This window comes from Saimiri boliviensis, chromosome Y (assembly GCF_048565385.1).
Source record: "Saimiri boliviensis isolate mSaiBol1 chromosome Y, mSaiBol1.pri, whole genome shotgun sequence".
Classification (NCBI taxonomy): domain Eukaryota; kingdom Metazoa; phylum Chordata; class Mammalia; order Primates; family Cebidae; genus Saimiri; species Saimiri boliviensis.
This window is the reverse complement of record NC_133471.1, coordinates 17,522,001-17,540,779: the sequence shown is the minus strand read 5'-3', so window position 1 is coordinate 17,540,779 and position 18,779 is coordinate 17,522,001. Positions and strand designations below refer to the sequence as shown.

General features: G+C 45.1%; 1 protein-coding gene and 1 pseudogene across 1 annotated transcript in view; both read left to right on the top strand.

Annotated features, from left to right (window-relative positions):
* The first annotated feature begins 434 nt into the window (after positions 1–434).
* Positions 435–12,248, top strand: LOC141582912 (histone-lysine N-methyltransferase PRDM7-like; annotated as a pseudogene).
* Positions 12,249–12,337: 89 nt separating this feature from the next.
* The window catches only part of LOC141582964 (uncharacterized), an 815,156-nt gene continuing 808,714 nt past the window's right edge, over positions 12,338–18,779 (top strand). Inside the window, exon 1 of the mRNA XM_074392408.1 lies at positions 12,338–13,081. Coding sequence (XP_074248509.1) covers positions 12,338–13,081 — 744 coding nt within the window. The remainder of the gene's footprint in view (positions 13,082–18,779) is intronic.

The window sequence follows — 18,779 nt, the reverse complement described above, 5'->3', positions numbered from 1 at the left end:
GGGGGCCTCAAGTTTGCCTTAGGACTCCTCTGGCTCTCACACCTTAGGACTCCCCTCAAAAACCCATAGCTATAACCCTCCAGGCCACTGTGCCACCCTTCTCCCCCTCTCCAAATAAGCCAAGCTGAAGGGGAACTGAAAGAACAAAATCCAGCTTACATTAGGTGGTATTTCATGGCCAGTAGAGACCTTCCCATCCCATAAGTACCCCCAGACCTCCCTGAGGTGCTCAAGACCTCACCAGGAACCCACATCTTCCTGCTCTGAACACCCCAGCCAAATGAAGACAGAACCTGGTTCTGGGTAGTGGTCAGGGCTGTTGCTGCCTCTTAGCACCTTCTCCTTCCACAGGAGCCTTTGGTTTAGGACCTGAGAGAATCAGGCCCTTCCCACACTTGTAAATGAAGCAGGGCTTTCTACACAGTTCTAGAACCATGAGCCCTGAAAGGTCCCAAGAGGAGAGCCCAGAAGGAGACACAGGGAGAACAGAGCAGAAGCCTATGGTGAGAGGTGGAGGAGGCGAAGCCAGACTCATAGCAGGAGCTGGTTTCTGGACTGCTGCAGACTCTTGGCCTGTACCCCTGGGTGACTCTGTCTGCATGTGCATGGAATAGGGGCAGCTGGTCCTGGCCAGGACGCTGGAGAGAAAAGAACACTGGCATCAGGGACTGCTCTGCATCAGCAGAGAGCTAGGAAAATGCTCGGTGTCTTCTCAGTTAAACAGGATGCAATCTGGAGAAGAAGGGAAAGTCTTTTCGTTTCACAGAGACTCCCAGAGGCCCCAGGCCAAGCTCTACACACAGAGTAGAGGAAAAGCACCCACTGAACTTGTACTGGTAAATCACTGATGGACTCTGTTACTTCCTCTAGGTAAAAGATGCCTTCAAAGACATTGCCATATACTTCTCCAAGGAAGAATGGGCAGAGATGGGAGACTGGGAGAAAACTCGCTATAGGAATGTGAAAAGGAACTATAATGCACTGACTACTATAGGTAACCAGAGTGCTAGGCCTATACCAGCCTGAGAAACAAAACAGGTCTTTGGTCCTGTGTTATTTCAGTTCTCAGGTAGTGGTATCTGTCCGCAGTTCCCTTTTGTATGAAGAAATATCTGGAGGGAAACTGTGTTCTTTTGTGTCAGTGTGGGGCTGAGTGGATACTGACCATGCAGAAGTCACATCTTGACCTTGTTCAGGACTCTGCCAGGTCTTCAGACTGAGCCACACTGGCTTTGTGGTCCTTTCCACTGTCACTTCCCTTTGTTCCTCTGCCCAGCTCTTCCCTTTTAGAACAAAAATTTTCCTTAATTTCAGGTCTCAGAGCCACTCAACCAGCTTTCATGTGTCACCGAAGGCAGGCCATCAAACTCCAGGTGGATGACACTGAAGATTCTGATGAAGAATGGACACCTAGGCAGCAAGGTAAGAGGAAAGTAGGATTTTTTATTTTATTTTTTTATTTTTGAAACAGAGTCTTGCCCTGTCACCCAGGCTGGAGTACAGTGGTGCAATCTCAGCTGACTGCAGACTCTGCCTCCTGGGTTCAAGCAATTCTCCCACCTCAGCCTCTCGAGTAGCTGGGACATAGTGGCGCACACCACCATGAGCCACCGTGCATAGCCCCCAGTAAGATTTAGAGCAGGCGTCCCCAAACTGTGGCCCCCTGAGGCCATTTATCCGGCCCCTGCCGCACTTCAGGAAGGGGCACCTCTTTCATTGGTGGTCAGTGAGAGGAGCACAGTATGTGGAGGCCCTCCAACGGTCTGAGGGACAGTGAACTGGCCCCCCGTGTAAAAAGTTTGGGGACGCCTGATTTAAAGTGACCTCTGGCCAGGCACGGTGGCTCACACCTGAAATCCCAGCACTTTGGGAGGTCAAGGTAGGAGTATCACTTGAGGTCTGGAGTTTGAGACCAGCTTAGCGAACGTGGTGAAACCCTGTCTCTATTAAACACACCAAAAAAAAAAAAAAAAAAAAAAAAAAAAAAAAAAAAAAAAAAATTAGCTCGGCATGGTGGTGGGTGCCCATAATTCCAGATACTCAGGAGGCTGAGGCTGGAGAAGTGAGTGGTTCACTGCAAGCTCTGTGTCCTGGGTTCAAGCAATTCTTCTGCCTCAGCCTCCCAAGTAGCTGGGACTACAGGTGCCCATCACCACACCCAGCTAATGAATCTTTATAATTTTCTATATGTAAGATCATGTCATCTGCAAATAGAGATAATTTTACTTTTTCTTTCAATTTGGATGCCTTTTATTTCTTTAGCTTGCCTAATTGCTCTGGCTGTGACTTCCAGCACTGTGTTGAATAGAACTAGCAAGACTGGAAATCCTTACCTTGTTTATGACCTTAGAAGAAAGGCTTTCATTTTTCTTCATAGACTATGATGTTAAAAATGGACCTTTTATGTTGAGGTGATTACCTTCTATTCCTAGGTTGTTCAATGTGTTTGTCATGAAAGGCCAATTTACATTTAAAAAATAAATGTAATAGATACGTCATGAATATAGGATGAAACAAAGATGAAGTTTCATCTATCTTTTTTTTTAATCTTGAGAAAATTAGTGATGCCCCAATAGAAGCATAGGCCTTAATGATACCTCAGAAAACATTTTCAGATCACCCTCAGATAATACTTGGAATCATCACTCTCTGATTCAGAATTCTCTGTCTCTAATGAGAGTCTCCAGAGTTGAGCCAGGCATGGTGGCTCATGCTTGTAATCCTAGCACTTTGGAAGGCCAAGGTGGGTGGATCACCTGAGGTCATGAATTCAAGACCAGCATGGCCAACATGGAGAAACCCTGTCTCTACTATAAAGTACAAAAATTAGCCAGCTGTGGTGTCACACACCTGTAGTTCCCAACAACTTGGGAGGCCGAAGCAGGAGAATCACTTGAACTCGAGAGGCAGAGGTTGCCGTGAGCTGAGATTGTGCCACTGCACCACAGCTTGGGCCACAGAGGAAGACTTCATCTCAAAAAAGAAAGAAAAAGAAAACCTCCAGAGTTTGGAAATATTTACCAACCAAACCACTGATTTCTCCTCACCTTTTAGTCAAACCTCCTGGGATGGCCTTCAGAGTGGAACAGAGTAAACACCAGAAGGTAAGTATTTCCCAAATCCTACTGACAAGAAATCTTCCTCCTAGATCCAACACAGGTAAAAGGAGAATGTACAGAGTGTCCTAGGAACTACTGCCTTTCTTTCCTGATCTCTCTTGCACAATGTCTGATGCCATCATTATTTTAACAGTTAATACGTACAGTAGTACTAATCACTACTGTAGTGTTATTTTCTCAATATTTCAGACTTCAAGCATTTTACATGAATAAACTTCACATATCATACCTATTCAACTTTACATATAGTTCCTATTAAGTAGCTGCTGTAACTATAGCCATTTTCTCGATGAGAAAACTGTCATATAAAAATGTGCAATTATGTGCCTGGAATCACATGCAGTCTAATCGAAAACTCCTTCTCTAAAGCACTTACGAGATCCTTAAAAGTTTCATAGTTTTATAAAGTTTATCCTGCCTTACCCATATATCTTTGCATCATTCATTCAACTGACTTTTCAACCTCAGTTTTTCTGTTATAGTACAGTGAGATTTACACTAAAACACTCTGATTAAGAGAAGCTTCCGAGTAAATAGACAATTCATACTGTGACAGTCCCAGAAGGAGATAGGGTCCCTCCCCTCATAAGGGACCCATTCTGATCAGAGGAAGCAGCTTCCAGCCCTGAGGAGTTTAAGGTTTGAAGACTGAGAAACAACAAACAAGAGAAGTGTTTAGGACTTCATATAGGTTACACCTAGTAAGAAAAAATATATTCTAGAACTGATTTCAAATTCTCATTTCTGTTGAAGGCAGTAACAGCTTCTTCCTCTGGGCTCCAGTAAGGGAACTCTCATGCTGTCTGGAATCATTTGTTTAGCCTGTCTGCTGCCTCTGTGTTGTGAGCTCTTCAGGAGTCTGGTCCATACCTGATTCTTCTCAGAACTCCTAAGCCTGGCTCAGGGCCTCTGAGAGCCTCCTGACTGTTTTCTGAATGAGTGATTCCAAATTTATGAATTAAACTATAGGTGACATTTCAAGGAATGCTGAAAATAAATTTGAGTTCGATTTCAACTGTAGAGATGATATTAGGACTATGAGAAAATATTTGTTTGTTTGTTTGTTTGTTTGTTTGTTTTTTGGGGCACAGGGATTTGAGAGAGACAGGGTCTCACTCTTTCACCCATTCTGGAGTGCAATGGCTCAATCTCAGTTCACTGCAACCTCCATATTCTAGGTAAGTGATATCCTACCGCCTCAGCCTCCTGAGTAGCTGGGACCACAAGCGTGCACCACCACACCTGGTTAATGTTTGTTCTTTTTTTGTAAAGACAGTGTTTTGTCATGTGGCTCATGCAAGCCTTGAACTCCTGGGCTCAAGCAATCCTTCCACCTCGGCCTCCCAAAGTGCTGAGATTACAGATGTGAGCCACCACACCCAGTCTGTGAGAAGAATTATTTATTTTATTTTATTGAGACAGAGTTTCACTTTTGTCACCCGGGCTGGAGTGCAGTGATGTGATCTTGGCTCACTGCAAGCTCCACCTCCTGGGTCCAAGGGATTCTCCTGCCTCAGCCTCCCGAGTAGCTAGGATTACAGGCACCCACCACCATGCCTAGCTAGTATTTTGTATTTTTCATAGAGGTGAGGTTGGCCAGGCTGGTCTTAAACTCCTGACCTTAGGTGATCCACCTGCCTCAGCCCCCACAAAGCACTGGCATTACAGGTGTGCACCACCATACCCAGCCAAAAAAAATTACTCTCACATTCGTACTGTATTAAGTAGCTCATGAAACACTTTGGTGAACATTATTATATTTCATATTCCATATAATATTAAAAATTAGCACCAGGCCTGGTGGCTCACACCTGTCATTCCAGAACTTTGGGAGGTGAGGGTGGGCAGATCACATGAGGTCAGGATTTTGAGACCAGCCTGGCCAAAATGGTGAAACCCCATCTCTACTAAAACTACAAAAATTAGCCAGGCGTGGTGGTGGATGCCTGCAATCCCGGCTACTCAGGAGGCTGAAGCAGAATTGCTTGAATCCAGGAGGTAGAGGCTGCAGTAAGCTGAGATTGTTCCACTGCACTCCAGCCTACACAACAGAGCAAGACTCCCTCTCCAAGAAAGACAGAAAGAAAGAATTAGCATTGGCCATGCACGGTGGCGCACACCTATAATCCCAGCACTTTGGGAGGTCAAGATGGGTAGATAAATTGTAGTGAGGAGTTCAAGACCAGCCTGCCCAACCTAGTGAAACCCTGTCTCTAATAAAAATACAAAAATTTAGCTGGGCATGGTGGTGCACACCTGTAGTCCCAGCTACCCAGGAGGCTGAGGCAGGAGAATTGCTTGAACCCGGGAGGTGGACATTGCAGTGAGCTGAGATCACACCACGACACTCCAGACTGGGTGACAGAATGAAACTCCATTTCACCAACAAATACAATAAAATAAGTGTTAGCCAGGTGTAGTGGCACGTGCCAGTAATCCCAGCTTCTCAGGAGGCTGAAGCCAGAGAATCTCTTGAATATGGGAGGTGGAGGCTGCAGTGAATTGAGGTCGTGCCAGTGCACTCCAGCCTAGGCAATAGAGTGAGACTCCCTCTCAAAAAAAAAAAATAGCATGTATGCCAGTTTCTGGATTGGGAAACTAAAGAGAATTAGCTAACAATACACCCTTATTCAAGCAGACAAGCAGAACTGGTACAGGAATAAGTAATTCCAAAACCAAATATTCTTCCCAGGATATGGCAATGTGCAACTCTGATGTCACTTTCTTAGTTGTCTAGATACATTTTTGCCAGTCATCTCTGTTCTGTTCCCAACCTTACTGCTCTTTTACCTCATTTTCCAGATGTGCCTCGTCCCTCTGTGTTTTCCCACATTTCCCCTTCCATCAAATGTCTACTAGTTTATAGAAGATTCCCTCCTTCTCTCTGTTAGCCCTTACCCTCTTCTTTCACAGACCTGTTGATTCTCCAGATAGTCTTCCCAAGTTTTCCTCCTCCCTCCCTTTAACTTCTATAGAGAATTTTGAGGGGAAGTTGAAGGAAAGAGCCTTAAGACATAGATTATAGTCCCAGATTCACTACCCACTTAGACCTTCTCTTTTCCCTCTAGTATTTAGATACTCTAGGTATTTCCAAAGTTTGAAGCATTAACTAGAGTCATGCATATGAAAAGATGTTGCAAGCCTTAAAGACCTAAAGAAATGCATGTTGTCGTTTAATATGTGACACATTCAAGGGAATGCCCAAGGCGTCATTCAGCAATGAATCTAGTTTGAATAAATTGTCAGATACGGCAAATGTACTGAATACAAGTGTCTCAGAGCAGCCTCAGAGACCAGTGTCCCCTCCTGGAGAAGCGAGTACCTCTGGACAGCACTCTAGAGTAAAACCAGGTAAGAAAAAATATTTAGGGGGACTTCAATCCTTCTATGTCCTCTAGAAAGGTTGGGTATGGTATGCATATGTGGGGTAGAGTTTGGATAGCCTGGGCTTAAGCTGGACTCAGTTGTGAGACCAGAAGTTAGATGCAGTATTTTGTTAAAATTATTTATTTATTTGTTCACTGAGACCAATTTCACTCTGTCGCCCAGGCTGAGTGCAGTGGCATGATTTTGGTACACTGCAACCTCTGCCTCCCAGGTAATAACAAGTCTCGTGCTTCAGTCACCCAAGTAGCTGGAATTATAGGTATGCACTACCAAGCTCAGCTAATTTTTGTATTTTTAGTAGAGACAGGGTATCACCATATTGGCCAGGCTGGTTTCGAACTCCTGGTCAAGTGACCTTCTCACCTAAGCCTCCCAAAATGCTGGTACTACAGGCTTGAGCCACCATGTCCGGCCTTGGATACAGTATTGAATAGCATGTAAGAACATTAATTTTGAAGTCACTCACTTGGGTTATAATCCACATGGAAGCATTGGGGCCCTGGACAAATCTTATAAAATCTCTGAGCTCTTGCATGGTAATCTGTAAAATGAGATCAAGTACATATAGTTCATATATTGTTTGAAATAATTAAATACAAATGAATTGATACGTGCAAAGTGTTCAATAAGTACTTCTCTGATAATTGATATTCCTTTGTGCATTTCTACATTTCCTCTTCCATAAAATGTCTATTAGTTTATAGAAGATCCCCTGTAGAGACCATATTTTCTTAGTGTTGTGTGTCCAGGCTTTGTTCAATGCCTAAGATATAATGTGCCCTCAAGAAATATTTTCTTAAGGACTAAAGGCATGAATGAAACATTTTACAAGTAGAAAGGATGGGAGGTTAATGAGATAATGGGAACGGTCAGAACTAAAATTGAATAGGCCAGGTGCAGTGGCTCACGCCTGTTATCCCAGCACTTTGGGAGGCCGAGGCGGGTGGATCATGAGGTCAAGAGATCGAGACCATCCCGGTCAACATGGTGAAACCCCGTCTCTACTAAAAATACAAAAAATTAGCTGGGCATGGTGGCACGTGCCTATAATCCCAGCTACTCAGGAGGCTGAGGCAGGAGAACTGCCCGAACCCAGGAGGCAGAGGTTGCGGTGAGCTGAGATTGTGCCATTGTACTCCAGCCTGGGTAACAAAAGTGAAACTCTGTCTCAAAATAAGAAAAAAAAAAAAAAAAAAAAAAAATAGGCATCTGCAGTCGTGTGGGTGTGGGATCTAAGTCCCTCTGAAGCAGTAAAGAGAGGGGACTGGAATATGTACCAAGGTAGATCCTCATTTGATGGCAGGAGATTTCACATTTTCTTATGAAACAGGGATGAACACCCCAGTCTCCCAATTTTACCCATTTCCTTTTCTCCAACCTAGATCTCAGGAGGAAGGAGACTGAAGGAAAGAGGTATAACCTGCGAGAGGAGAAAGGGTCATGCATACAAAGAGGTCAGCGAGCCCCAGGATGACGACTACCTCTGTAAGTGAACCTCTCAGCCACTCCCACAGTTGGCTGTTATGTCCTGGTACAATAATTTCATCATTTGGCCCCCAAATCATTCCCTTACTCTAATGAGTTAGAGTACAGGACTGTGGCTAAGTAATGTTTAAGTGCCGAGCTCTTTCTGAAGCCCTTATATCAAGGAACTTGGATTATAACTTTACTAATCCCTGCTGCCCTCGCTTCCAGATTGTGAGATGTGTCAGAACTTCTTCATTGACAGCTGTGCTGTTCATGGGCCCCCAACATTTGTGAAGGACAGCACAGTGGACAAGGGGCATCCCAACCATGCAGCCCTCAGCCTGCCCCCTGGACTGCGAATTGGGCCATCAGGCATCCCTCAGGCTGGGCTTGGAGTATGGAATGAGGCCTCTGATCTGCCGCTGGGTCTGCACTTTGGACCCTATGAGGGCCGAATTATAGAAGACGAAGAGGCAGCCAACAATGGATACTCCTGGCTGGTAAGAATTACCTACTATTTCCCCTGTTCTGTTTTCCCACATCCCTTCTGTGCCTTTGCTGGGACAGCACCATCTTCATGTTAGGTTACAGGTAGAAATAACGTGGCTAGCTCTGTGTACTCAAGGGTCTTTGCATGAACATGGAACTTCTGTTTAGAGGTCAGAGGGTATGTGGGAGCAGAGTGGTACAAAGACAACAAGTGCATCCTCCCTTGTGGGGCTTCTGCTCTGACTGGACAAATCAACTCAGATGTGCAGATGATGACTACGGTGCATACCATGTGGTCTGAACTGGCAGTTGAAGCCATGCAGGCCCAAAGGCCACTGATGACATGGAGTAAAATAATTCTTCTGATTTTTACTCTCTAAAAAGCCTTTACCTTATTTTTCTGAAACTCAGATCACCAAAGGGAGAAACTGCTATGAGTATGTGGATGGAAAGTATAAATCCTGGGCCAACTGGATGCGGTAAGGCCAGTGCTCTCTGAGTTTCAGAACCAACCTTCCTCTCTCACAATCCCAGATTTCCTTCCTTCTCATCATGGCACCTTCAATGATTTTCACATTCCGTGTTTCTATTTTCTTCACACAGTGCTGTTTTATACCATCAACATGTAGAAATAAAAGATAAAAGTATAGATATTATGATTTATTGGTATCAAAACATAAATCTGTATGTTAGATAAAATTGAGGCAACAAGATCAACCTTGAGAAGCGTAGATTCACAGGGACACTGCATTCATGCTTTAATTTATGTAATTCACATTTATTAAGCACTTGGTATGTTCCAGGTTAGGAAGAGAAGTTCATAATTGAACAGATCATACAACCCATGTCCTATGTGGGGGATGTATTGCAGACAGACATGAAACATTTGGTTATAGGAACATTTAACCACAATTTTCTTATTTTTTAAAGAAGAACTTGCATAAAATTAAAACCGAAGCCTAAGGAGACGTGAGCTGCTGGATGACCCAACCCCTTTCCACAGTGGGCTCTAGTTTTGCCAGAGACTCGGAAAACAAATAAACTATTATTATTCTGTTATTGGGCCAAGAGAACTTCTAAGTTTCTCTGGAAACCTGGGGAAGGCAGGAGAACGGCACCTGGGTGAGCTGTAGGGTGATTGAGGAAGGACTCTCAAAGCAAGATGGACTAGGGCTGAATGTAGAATGATGTACGCTAATCTAGAAGCAGAGTTCATGATCAAACACCAAGTTCTGTGGCATAAAACAGAATTAATTTAAGCTTTAGAGAAGCTAGGCATTGATGTGTTTTATGGTCAATCAAGGTGGAGGTAAGTCCAGAGTTGGGCTTTGAAAAAATGGTTGATTACACACAGCAGGGACACATTCCAGGCAGCATGAGCACTGTTGTCAGAATCGTAAGTTTATATGACCTTGTGAAAGAGATTCAGGAAAGAACAGAAGGCTCCCAGAGGAGTGGTGGGGGAGTGGTCAGCACTAGACCATGAGGGCCTAGACCAGCAGGTGATGGGCCCGACCTGGATCTGACAGATACTGAGAACTGACTGCCTCTTTTCTTTCCCTTTGCTGCCTTGACCCCAGGTATGTGAACTGTTCCCGGGATGATGAGGAGCAGAACCTTGTGGCCTTCCAGTACCACGGGCAGATCTTCTATAGAACCTGCTGAGTCATTAGGCCAGGCTGTGAACTGTTAGTCTGGTATGGGGATGAGTATGGCCAGAAACTGGGCAGCAAGTGGGGCAGCAAGTGGAAGAAAGAGCTCGTGGCAGGGAGAGGTAGGCATCACTATTACTCTTTTAAAAGGACAAGAAAGAATTATCCTTGAGAATTTTCATGGTTTAACTCTTAAGTAGAGTAAAATCACATCTAAAGTCAGTAAAATTTCAGATCAGTGTCTTCCAAGATTAAAGATTCATGTTACACACCTTTGCCTCTTTGGAATGTCTTTTATGTTTTTAAATTTTTGATTTTATATTCTAAGAACTTTATGCACAAAGTAAAGACAAAATCAAGTTCTCAAACACCTCCAGCTCTCCCAAAAAGATAGTTTCTTCTGGCATTTCCTTTTTATTTCTTAAAGATATGCATGTGTTATTCATTCATTCATTATCTCAGTTAGCTGCCATGTGAATTCCTACTCTGTGCCAGATGACGTTGCACATAGACGCTGCCTCTGATGCTGCTTGCGATTGCCTAGTCTAGCTGATATGTAGAAAAGGCCCAAGATGTGGGGTTTCTGGATTTTTTTTAAGATGTAGTAAATAAAATTTACAAAAAGTGTAAATATGAGTTGATCAAGACAATCAGAAAGGCTACTCTTGAACAGATGACATGTAAATTAGGGAACCATATGAATACATACAGACATATGTGTAATATCAGACAGTGATTAGTGCTTTGAAGAAACTGAATCCTGGAAGAGTACCTGGGTCAGTGTGAGGCGAGGGTAGAGTATGGCAGGGGACTGTCAGGGAAGGTTTTTCACAGGAGACAGCATTTGAGAAGTGCACGTGCCTGCGGGCAAAGTGTTCTGGGCACTGGGCGCAGCTATTGCATAGGTCCTGAGGCCAGAAAGACTTCAGCTTTGGCTCATTTTTGGAAAATCATCCCCTCAAAGCTACTCCAGTTTCTGGGTGAGAGGGAACAGTGACGGGATGAAGGGGGGAGCACGGAGGTAAGCCTGATTAGGGGTATTTTTTGAAACAAGATTTCCTATTGTATTTGAAATGGGCTCAGACTGAATGAAATAAATCAAGCACAAATACTTGATATGCAGCCTGAAAAAGAGCATATTCTCATTTTATGATCTGTGGAATCTGAAATAAAAGCAGCCCATGCACCTAGTTGGAGCAGCAGGCCCTTTAGTCGGTGGGACCTGGACCGCTCTGTGCTGGCCAACCTGAATCCCACTTGCTGATGGAGAACCAAGCACATAACAGTCCTCGATTAAATATGTCACTTTGAATGAGGAGACTCAAATTCAGGTTTGCTCACACATCTTCTCTTTAACCACATTTGTGGATCTCCAGGTTGAGTGCTCCTAATCATTCTTTTCCTCTCCCTCTTAGGAAGTCTCCAAGGACAATCTCACCTAAGTCATCAAGAGTGTTATTTTTTAATAGAATAAAATAGCAGAAGACCTCGTGTCAGTGAAAGTGCCCAGGGACCAGGGAGGAAGGATGTGGCAGAGGGTGATCAGGGAGGGTTTTACAGGACTTGGAAGATACCTGTAGTGTGTGGGAAAGATCACCACAGTTCCATCTATGTGAGGAATGACACTGCCTCTGACGCTGCTTGAGGTTACCTAGTCTGGCTAATATATAGAGAAGGCCCAAGACGTGGGATTTCTGGATTTTGTAAGATGTAGTGAATAAAAGTGGAATGGAAAAATGGACTGTAAAGGTCCATCCAGCACTTGGTGGGAGTGAGCTTGCATTGTTAACATATGAAGAATGATTGGTTCTTCATTTGATCTTCATGACTTCATATGTGGTAAGGCCTGACCAAAACATCTACCCTGACCAAAAACTTTCTCTTTCAGAACCAAAGCCAGAGATTCATTCATGTCCCTCATGCTGCCTGGCCTTCTCAAGTCAGAAATTTCTCAGTCATCATGTGGAACACAATCATTCCTCTCAGAACTTCCCAGGAACATCTACAAGAAAACTACTCCAACCAGAGAATCCCTGCCCAGGGAAACAGGAAGAGGAGCAGCAATATTTTGCTCCATGCAACTCTAACGACAAAACCAAAGGTCAAGAGATCAAAGAACGGTCCAAACTCTTGAATACAAGGACATGGCGGAGGGAGATTTCAAGGGCCTTTTCTAACCCACCCAAAGGACAAATGGGGAGCTCTAGAGTGGAAGAAAGAACGATGGAAGGTGAGTCCAGAACAGGCCAGAAAGTGAATCCAGTGGACACAGGCAAATTATTTGTGGACGTGGGAATCTCAAGAATTGCAAAAGCCAACTATGGAGAGTGTGAGCAAGGTTTTAGTGATATGTCAGATGTTACTGCACACCAGAGCACACACACGGTGGAGAAGCCCTATGTCTGCAGGGAGTGTGGGAAGGCCTTTAGCCGGAAGTCACCCCTCCTCACTCACCAGAGGACACACACAGGGGAGAAGCCCTATGTCTGCAGGGAGTGTGGGCAGGGCTTTAGCCATAAGTCAACCATCAGTCACCAGAGGACACACACAGGGGAGAAGCCCTATGTCTGCAGGGAGTGTGGGCAGGGCTTTAGCAGGAACTCACTCCTCCTCACTCACCAGAGGACACACACAGGGGAGAAGCCCTATGTCTGCAGGGAGTGTGGGCGGCGCTTTAGCATTAAGTCAAACCTCTTCAGACACCAGAAGACACACACGGGGGAGAAGCCCTATGTCTGCAGGGAGTGTGGATGGGGCTTTAGCCAGCAGTCACACCTCCTCAGTCACCAGAGGACACACACAGGGAAGAAGCCCTTTGTCTGCAGGGAGGGTGGGCGGGACTTTAGCCGGAAGTCACACCTCCTCAGACACCAGAGGGCACACATGGGGGAGAAGCCCTATGTCTGCAGGGAGTTTGGGCGGGGCTTTAGCATTAAGTCATACCTCCTCAGACACCAGAGGACACACATGGGGGAGAAGCCCTCTCCTGCAGGGAGTGTGGGGGGGGGGCTTTAGCTTTAAGTCAAGCCTCCTCAGACACCAGAAGACACACACAGGGGAGAAGCCCTATGTCTGCAGTGTGGATGAGTAAGTCATGAGTAACAAAACTCATCTCAATAGCCACAAGAAGACAAATGTGGTCACCACACACTTGCACACCCCAACTCTGGCTTCAGAGGAAGTCTACTGACCCCTTACATTCCCTGAGAGTACAAAGAGATCAGAAATAGATGATTAAACAAATCTGCCACTTTCATGACTAGAGATGAGGAAGAAAAACAGGAGAGTTTGTAAGTGTTCAGAGGAGCATCAAAATGTGGTTCTTTCCCACGGCGCTTTCCTCCACTTTTGTTTGTTTTTTTTGCTTCCTGTTCTAATAATTTTTTTCTCCATACAAATCTGAAGCCCAAGTGTGTACACCTTATTCTTCCCTTGTCAGTGAAGGCAGAAGTGTCCAGAAGGGTCACAGAGAACTCATCTGTTCAGCTCAAGTCTCCACAGGAATTCAACACCCAGAAAGACATAAGCTTGGAGTCTATCTGGTTTAATTATTGGAGAATCAATTCCCAGGTCCAGGGAGAGAAACAAAGGATTTTAGAGAGTCATATCACGAAAGGAAGTTCTCTGGTCTCTTGAGGAGTGTGGCCTCTTACCCTAAAGAACCCCTCTCCCCTGCTGCCATTCTCTCCCTTGGCTCCTCTCGTCTCCTCTCCTGATATCCTCCATTCTCTGTAACCCCAGAGGTAAAAACCGGATGGAACATGCATATATGTATATATGTGTTAAGCCAGCATGCATGGGCGTAGGGGTGTGCCCCCAGTGTGTGTGTGTGTGTGTGTGTGTGTGTGTGTGTGTGTATATATATATATATATATATATATATATATATATATATACTGTATGGGTACAAGGGATTTCAAGGGTGTATGTGCATATACTTGTGTGTGTGTGTCTCCACTTGAGGGAAGACTCTGCAATCAGGGAAGGAATGCCCCTGCTTCCTCCAGGGGAATCCTAGATCCTCCCTCTCCTTCTACAGAGACACAAATATGTAAAAACAAGCACCTTGCTATTTTCTAAAAAAGATTATGAAAATAAATAAAGGAAAAGTTTTTTTGTTTTTTGTTTTTTTAAATTAAGATCCACACTCTCTGTCAAGACCAAGCCAAGTTCGAGGAGGGCAGAAAGACCAATCCCTGCAGGCCTAGGTCTTCCTGTCCTCTGGGAGAGACTTAGGAATCAAGCCTCCCTGTCCCTGCAGCAGACACATGACTGAAATGTGCTGAAGTTCCCCTCAGAAGAAAGTTAAAGAGGGGTGGTGTGGAGGAAAAGTAAGTGCCCAAGATGCGTGGACAACTAGCTTTGCCGCCCGAAAAATCTCTGCCTTTGATTCTGAATCTGATTCTTGAGGTGAGAGAAGGTCTCTCAAACCAAAGAGGGGAAATGGAGTGCTCGGGATCCAGTCAGTTCCCATTCTGAACAATCTAAGTTCCTTTTGTCGTTCAGTTGCCTCTTGTTCATTCAAAGCCAGCTCAATCCTCAGTTGGGACTTGGTGGTAAGTGATAGCTGCTAGATGGCACTAACCATCAGGCATTTAATGAGGGGAAATTTCTATGAAAATAAAAACAGGTGAATAGTTGGAAACCCAGTTTCTGGGTCCACAGGTCAGTCAGTGGAGAGGGTTTCTCAGGGATGGAACAAATGCCTTTAAACAACTGCCCCCAGGCATAGGTGTAGAGAGCATGACTTAAGTCCCACACTCACACCACTCTGGGCCTGATAAAACTTGCACACCTCGCATAGCTCAGACTGCTCTGAGCTATTTTTCTTACTCACCTTCTTTTACGATCTAGAACATTTAATGGATTTTCCTTCCTATCAGGCAGTTCAGGAACATTTCATGTAAGATCTATATAGAACTATCATTACAGTTAGCCTTCTCTGTTCCACTGCAGTGATTTAAGCCATGACTGTGTTCCGAAGGTCGGGCTGTATAGGAAGCATAGCGGCTTCTGCTTGCAGGAGGGCCTTGGCAAGGTTCCAGCTATGGCAGAATGCAAAGGGGTGTGAGATGTCTTGCATGGAGCAGGAGCAAGAGTGAGGAGAGAGATGTCTCACACTTCTAAATGACCAGATCTCATGACAACTCACTCACTATCATGAAAGCAGTACCAAGTGAGGGTGGTGCTGAACCCTTCATAAGAAATCCACTGCATGATCCAGCTGGCTCCCGCCACGCCTCACCTCCAACACTTGGGATTACAGTTCAACATGAGATTTGATGGGCCTCAAATCCAAACCATATTATTCCAACCCTTGCCCTTCAAATCTCATGTCCTTCTCCCACTGCAAAACTACAATATAATGTCTTCCCAACAGTCCCTCAAAGTCTTAACTCATTTCAGCATTAATTCAAAAGTTTGAAGTTCCAAGTCTCATCTGACACAGGCAAATCTCTTCCACCCATCAGCCTGTAAAATCAAAAACAAGTTATGTACTTCCAAGATGCAATAGGAGTACAAGCATTGGGTAAATATTCCCATTTCAAAATGGAGAAATCAGCCAAAAGAAAGGAGCTCCAGGCCTCATTCTAAAACCCAACATGGCGTCATTAAATCTTAAAGTTCCAAAATAATCTCCTTTGACTCCATATCCCACATGCAGGCCTGTAGGGGTGGGCTCCCAAGGCCTTTGGCAGCTACGACCCTGTGATTTGGCAGGATTCAACACCCCCATAGCCACCCTCATGGGCTGGCATTGAGTGCCTGAGGCTTTTCCTGGCACAGATGCAAGCTACTGGTGGGCCTGGAGGATGGTGGCCCTTCTCACATAGCTCCGATAGGCAACTTCTCAGTGGGGACTCTGAGTTGCGGCACGAACCCCACATTTCCTCTCTCCATTGCCCTAGTAGAGGTTCTCCATGAGGGCTCCACCCCTGCAGCAGGCTCCTTCGTGTACATCCAGGCTTTTCTGGATATCCTCTGAAATCTAGCCAGAGGTTCCCAAGACTCAACTCTTGCACTCTGTGCAACCACAGGCTTAACACCACATGGAAGCTGCCAAAGCTTATGGCTTGCGCCCTCTGAAGCAGCCACCAGAGCTGTACTTGGGCCCTTTTAGACATAGCTGAAGCTGGAGTGGCCAGGATGCAGGGACCAGGGTCTCCAGGCTCACAGGACAACAGGGATCTGGGCCTGGCTGCCAAACCATCCAGCCCTCCTAGGCTTTCAGGCTGTGCTGGGAAGAGCTGCCTTTAAGGTCTTTGAAAGGCCTTCAAGGCCTTTTCCCCATTGTCCTGGCTATTAACACTTGGCTCCTTTTTACTTATGCAAATTTATGCAGATTTCTTGAGACCCTCCCCTAAAAATGGGTTTTTCTTTTCTACCACTTGGCCAGGCTGCAAATATTCTGAACTTTTACCCTCTGCATCCCCTTTAAATATGGGTTACAATTTTAAATCATATGTTCCCTTACACATATGAGCATAGGTTGTTAAAAGCAATTAGGCTGCATCTTGAATTCTCTTCTGCCTTTACCCTAAATTATCATCTCAATCCAGTTCAAACTTCCACAGATCCCTAGGGCAGAAGCACAATTCCACCAAGCTCTTTGCTAAAGCATAACAAAAATGATTTACGCTCCAGTCCCAATAAGTTCCTCATTTCCATCTGAGACCTCGTCAACCTTGTGTCACTATACTTATCACTATCAGCTTTTTGGTACAACCGTTTAACCAGTCTCTAGGAAGTTCCAAACAGTCCCTCATCACCCTGTCTTCTTTCGAGCCCCTCAAAGTCTTCCAAACCCTGCCTGTTACCCAGTTCCAAAGTCACTTCCACATTTTTAGGTATCTTTATAGCAATGCCCCCGTCCTGGTACTAATTTTCTGTATTACTCTGTTCTCACATTGTTACAAAGAAATATCTGAGACTGGGTACTTTATAAAGAAAAGAAGTTTAACTAGCTCCTGGTTCTGCAGGCTGTACAGGAAGCACTGCAGCATCTGCTTGGCTGCTGGAGAGACCTCAGAAAACTTACAATTATGGTGGAAGACAAAGGAGAAGCAGACACATCACATAGCCAGAGCAGGAGGAAGAGAGTGAGGTGGGAGGTGGTACACACTTTTAAACAACCCCACAACCAATTGAACAGAAACATTTGTGGCAAGGACACTCCAGAGAAAGCTTGAGAACTGAGTTCCCAGCCATGATGTTACAGGAGCTCAGACACTCCTTGTTATGCCCCCTCTTCTTCACTACCCACCGTTAGTCTTTCTTCCCCAAGGGCTACACTGAAACCAGCTGCTTTTTTTAATTTTTAATTTTTAATTTTTATTTATTTATTTTTTTTGAGACAATTTCACTCTTGGTGCCCAGTCTGGAGTGCAATGGCATCATCTTGGCTCACTGCAACCTCTGACTCCCGGGTTCAAGCAATTCTCCTGCCTCAGCCTCCCGGGTAGCTGGGATTACAAGCATGCACCACCACACTCAACTAATCTTGTATATTTTTGGCAGAGATGGGGAGAAACCCGCCCTTTTGAGGGACTCCACCACCACAACTGCTATGGCCCTTTTGCAGTTTCAATACAATTAACTGCATTCCTCCCTACTAAAAGACCACTGATAAGGCAGTGGCTCCAGCCAATCTACAGAGAATGCATAGTGAGGGTCGCTGCATTCCTCTACTTCACGTTGGAGGTCAGAGGCCCAAAAACTCCACCCTCAAGTCGTTCCAACAGTGGCACCTTTTGAACACTGGACCCAGAGAGAGGCAGGAAGCTCAGTCACAAATGCACACATTTCTCCTCTCATAAATATTCATGACTCCTCATACAGCTTATAGGGGAATGTAAATCTGGCCAAGCCATTCGGTATAAATCCCTGTCTCAGTCTTCTGCCCCTTGCAAGTGCCTATTTCTGGCTTCTGGCCAGAGGCAATGCTTTCCAGCCTGTCCAAATGACCAGGCTGCAACTCTTCATGAGAAATAGAGCTCTCCTTTCCAAATCTGTGAAACCTCATCATTCTTCAGTCGACAAACTTAAGGAAAGTCCGTAGAAATGCCGTTAGTGTTTTTTTCCTATGAGAATAAAAGCGAGCAGCTGAGATTGATTCAGTCAAGCTGTAACTCCCCCAAAATAGGTGAGGCAGTAGAGAAAAATGGCTCCCTGCAACCTCTGCCTCCTGAGTTCAAGCAATTCTCCTGCCTCAGCCTCCCAAGTAGTTGGGATTACAGGCATGCACCACTACACCCAGTAATTTTGGTATTTTTAGTAGGGATGGCATTTTACCGTCTTGGGCAGGCTGGTCTCGAACTCCTGGCCTCAAGTGATCCACCCGTCTCTCAAAGTGCTGGGATTACAGGCGTGAGCCACCATGCCCAGCAAAGACCATGCTTCTTATTGTTTCACTTTTTGAGACAGCATCTTGCTTTGTCACTGAGGCTGAAATGGAGTAGGGTGAACACAGCTCACTGTAGCCTTGACCTCCTGGGCTCAAGCGGTCCACTCACCTGAGCACCTCCAGGTAGCTGAGATGGAAACCACCTTTGCAAAATTATGGCTGCACAGTGAAAGAGCTCAAACTTAACCGATGCCATCTTGCTTCTAACCTCCAAGGTGTACTTGTTCATTCTTGGGCATAGGCTGAACTGGCATTGGGAGA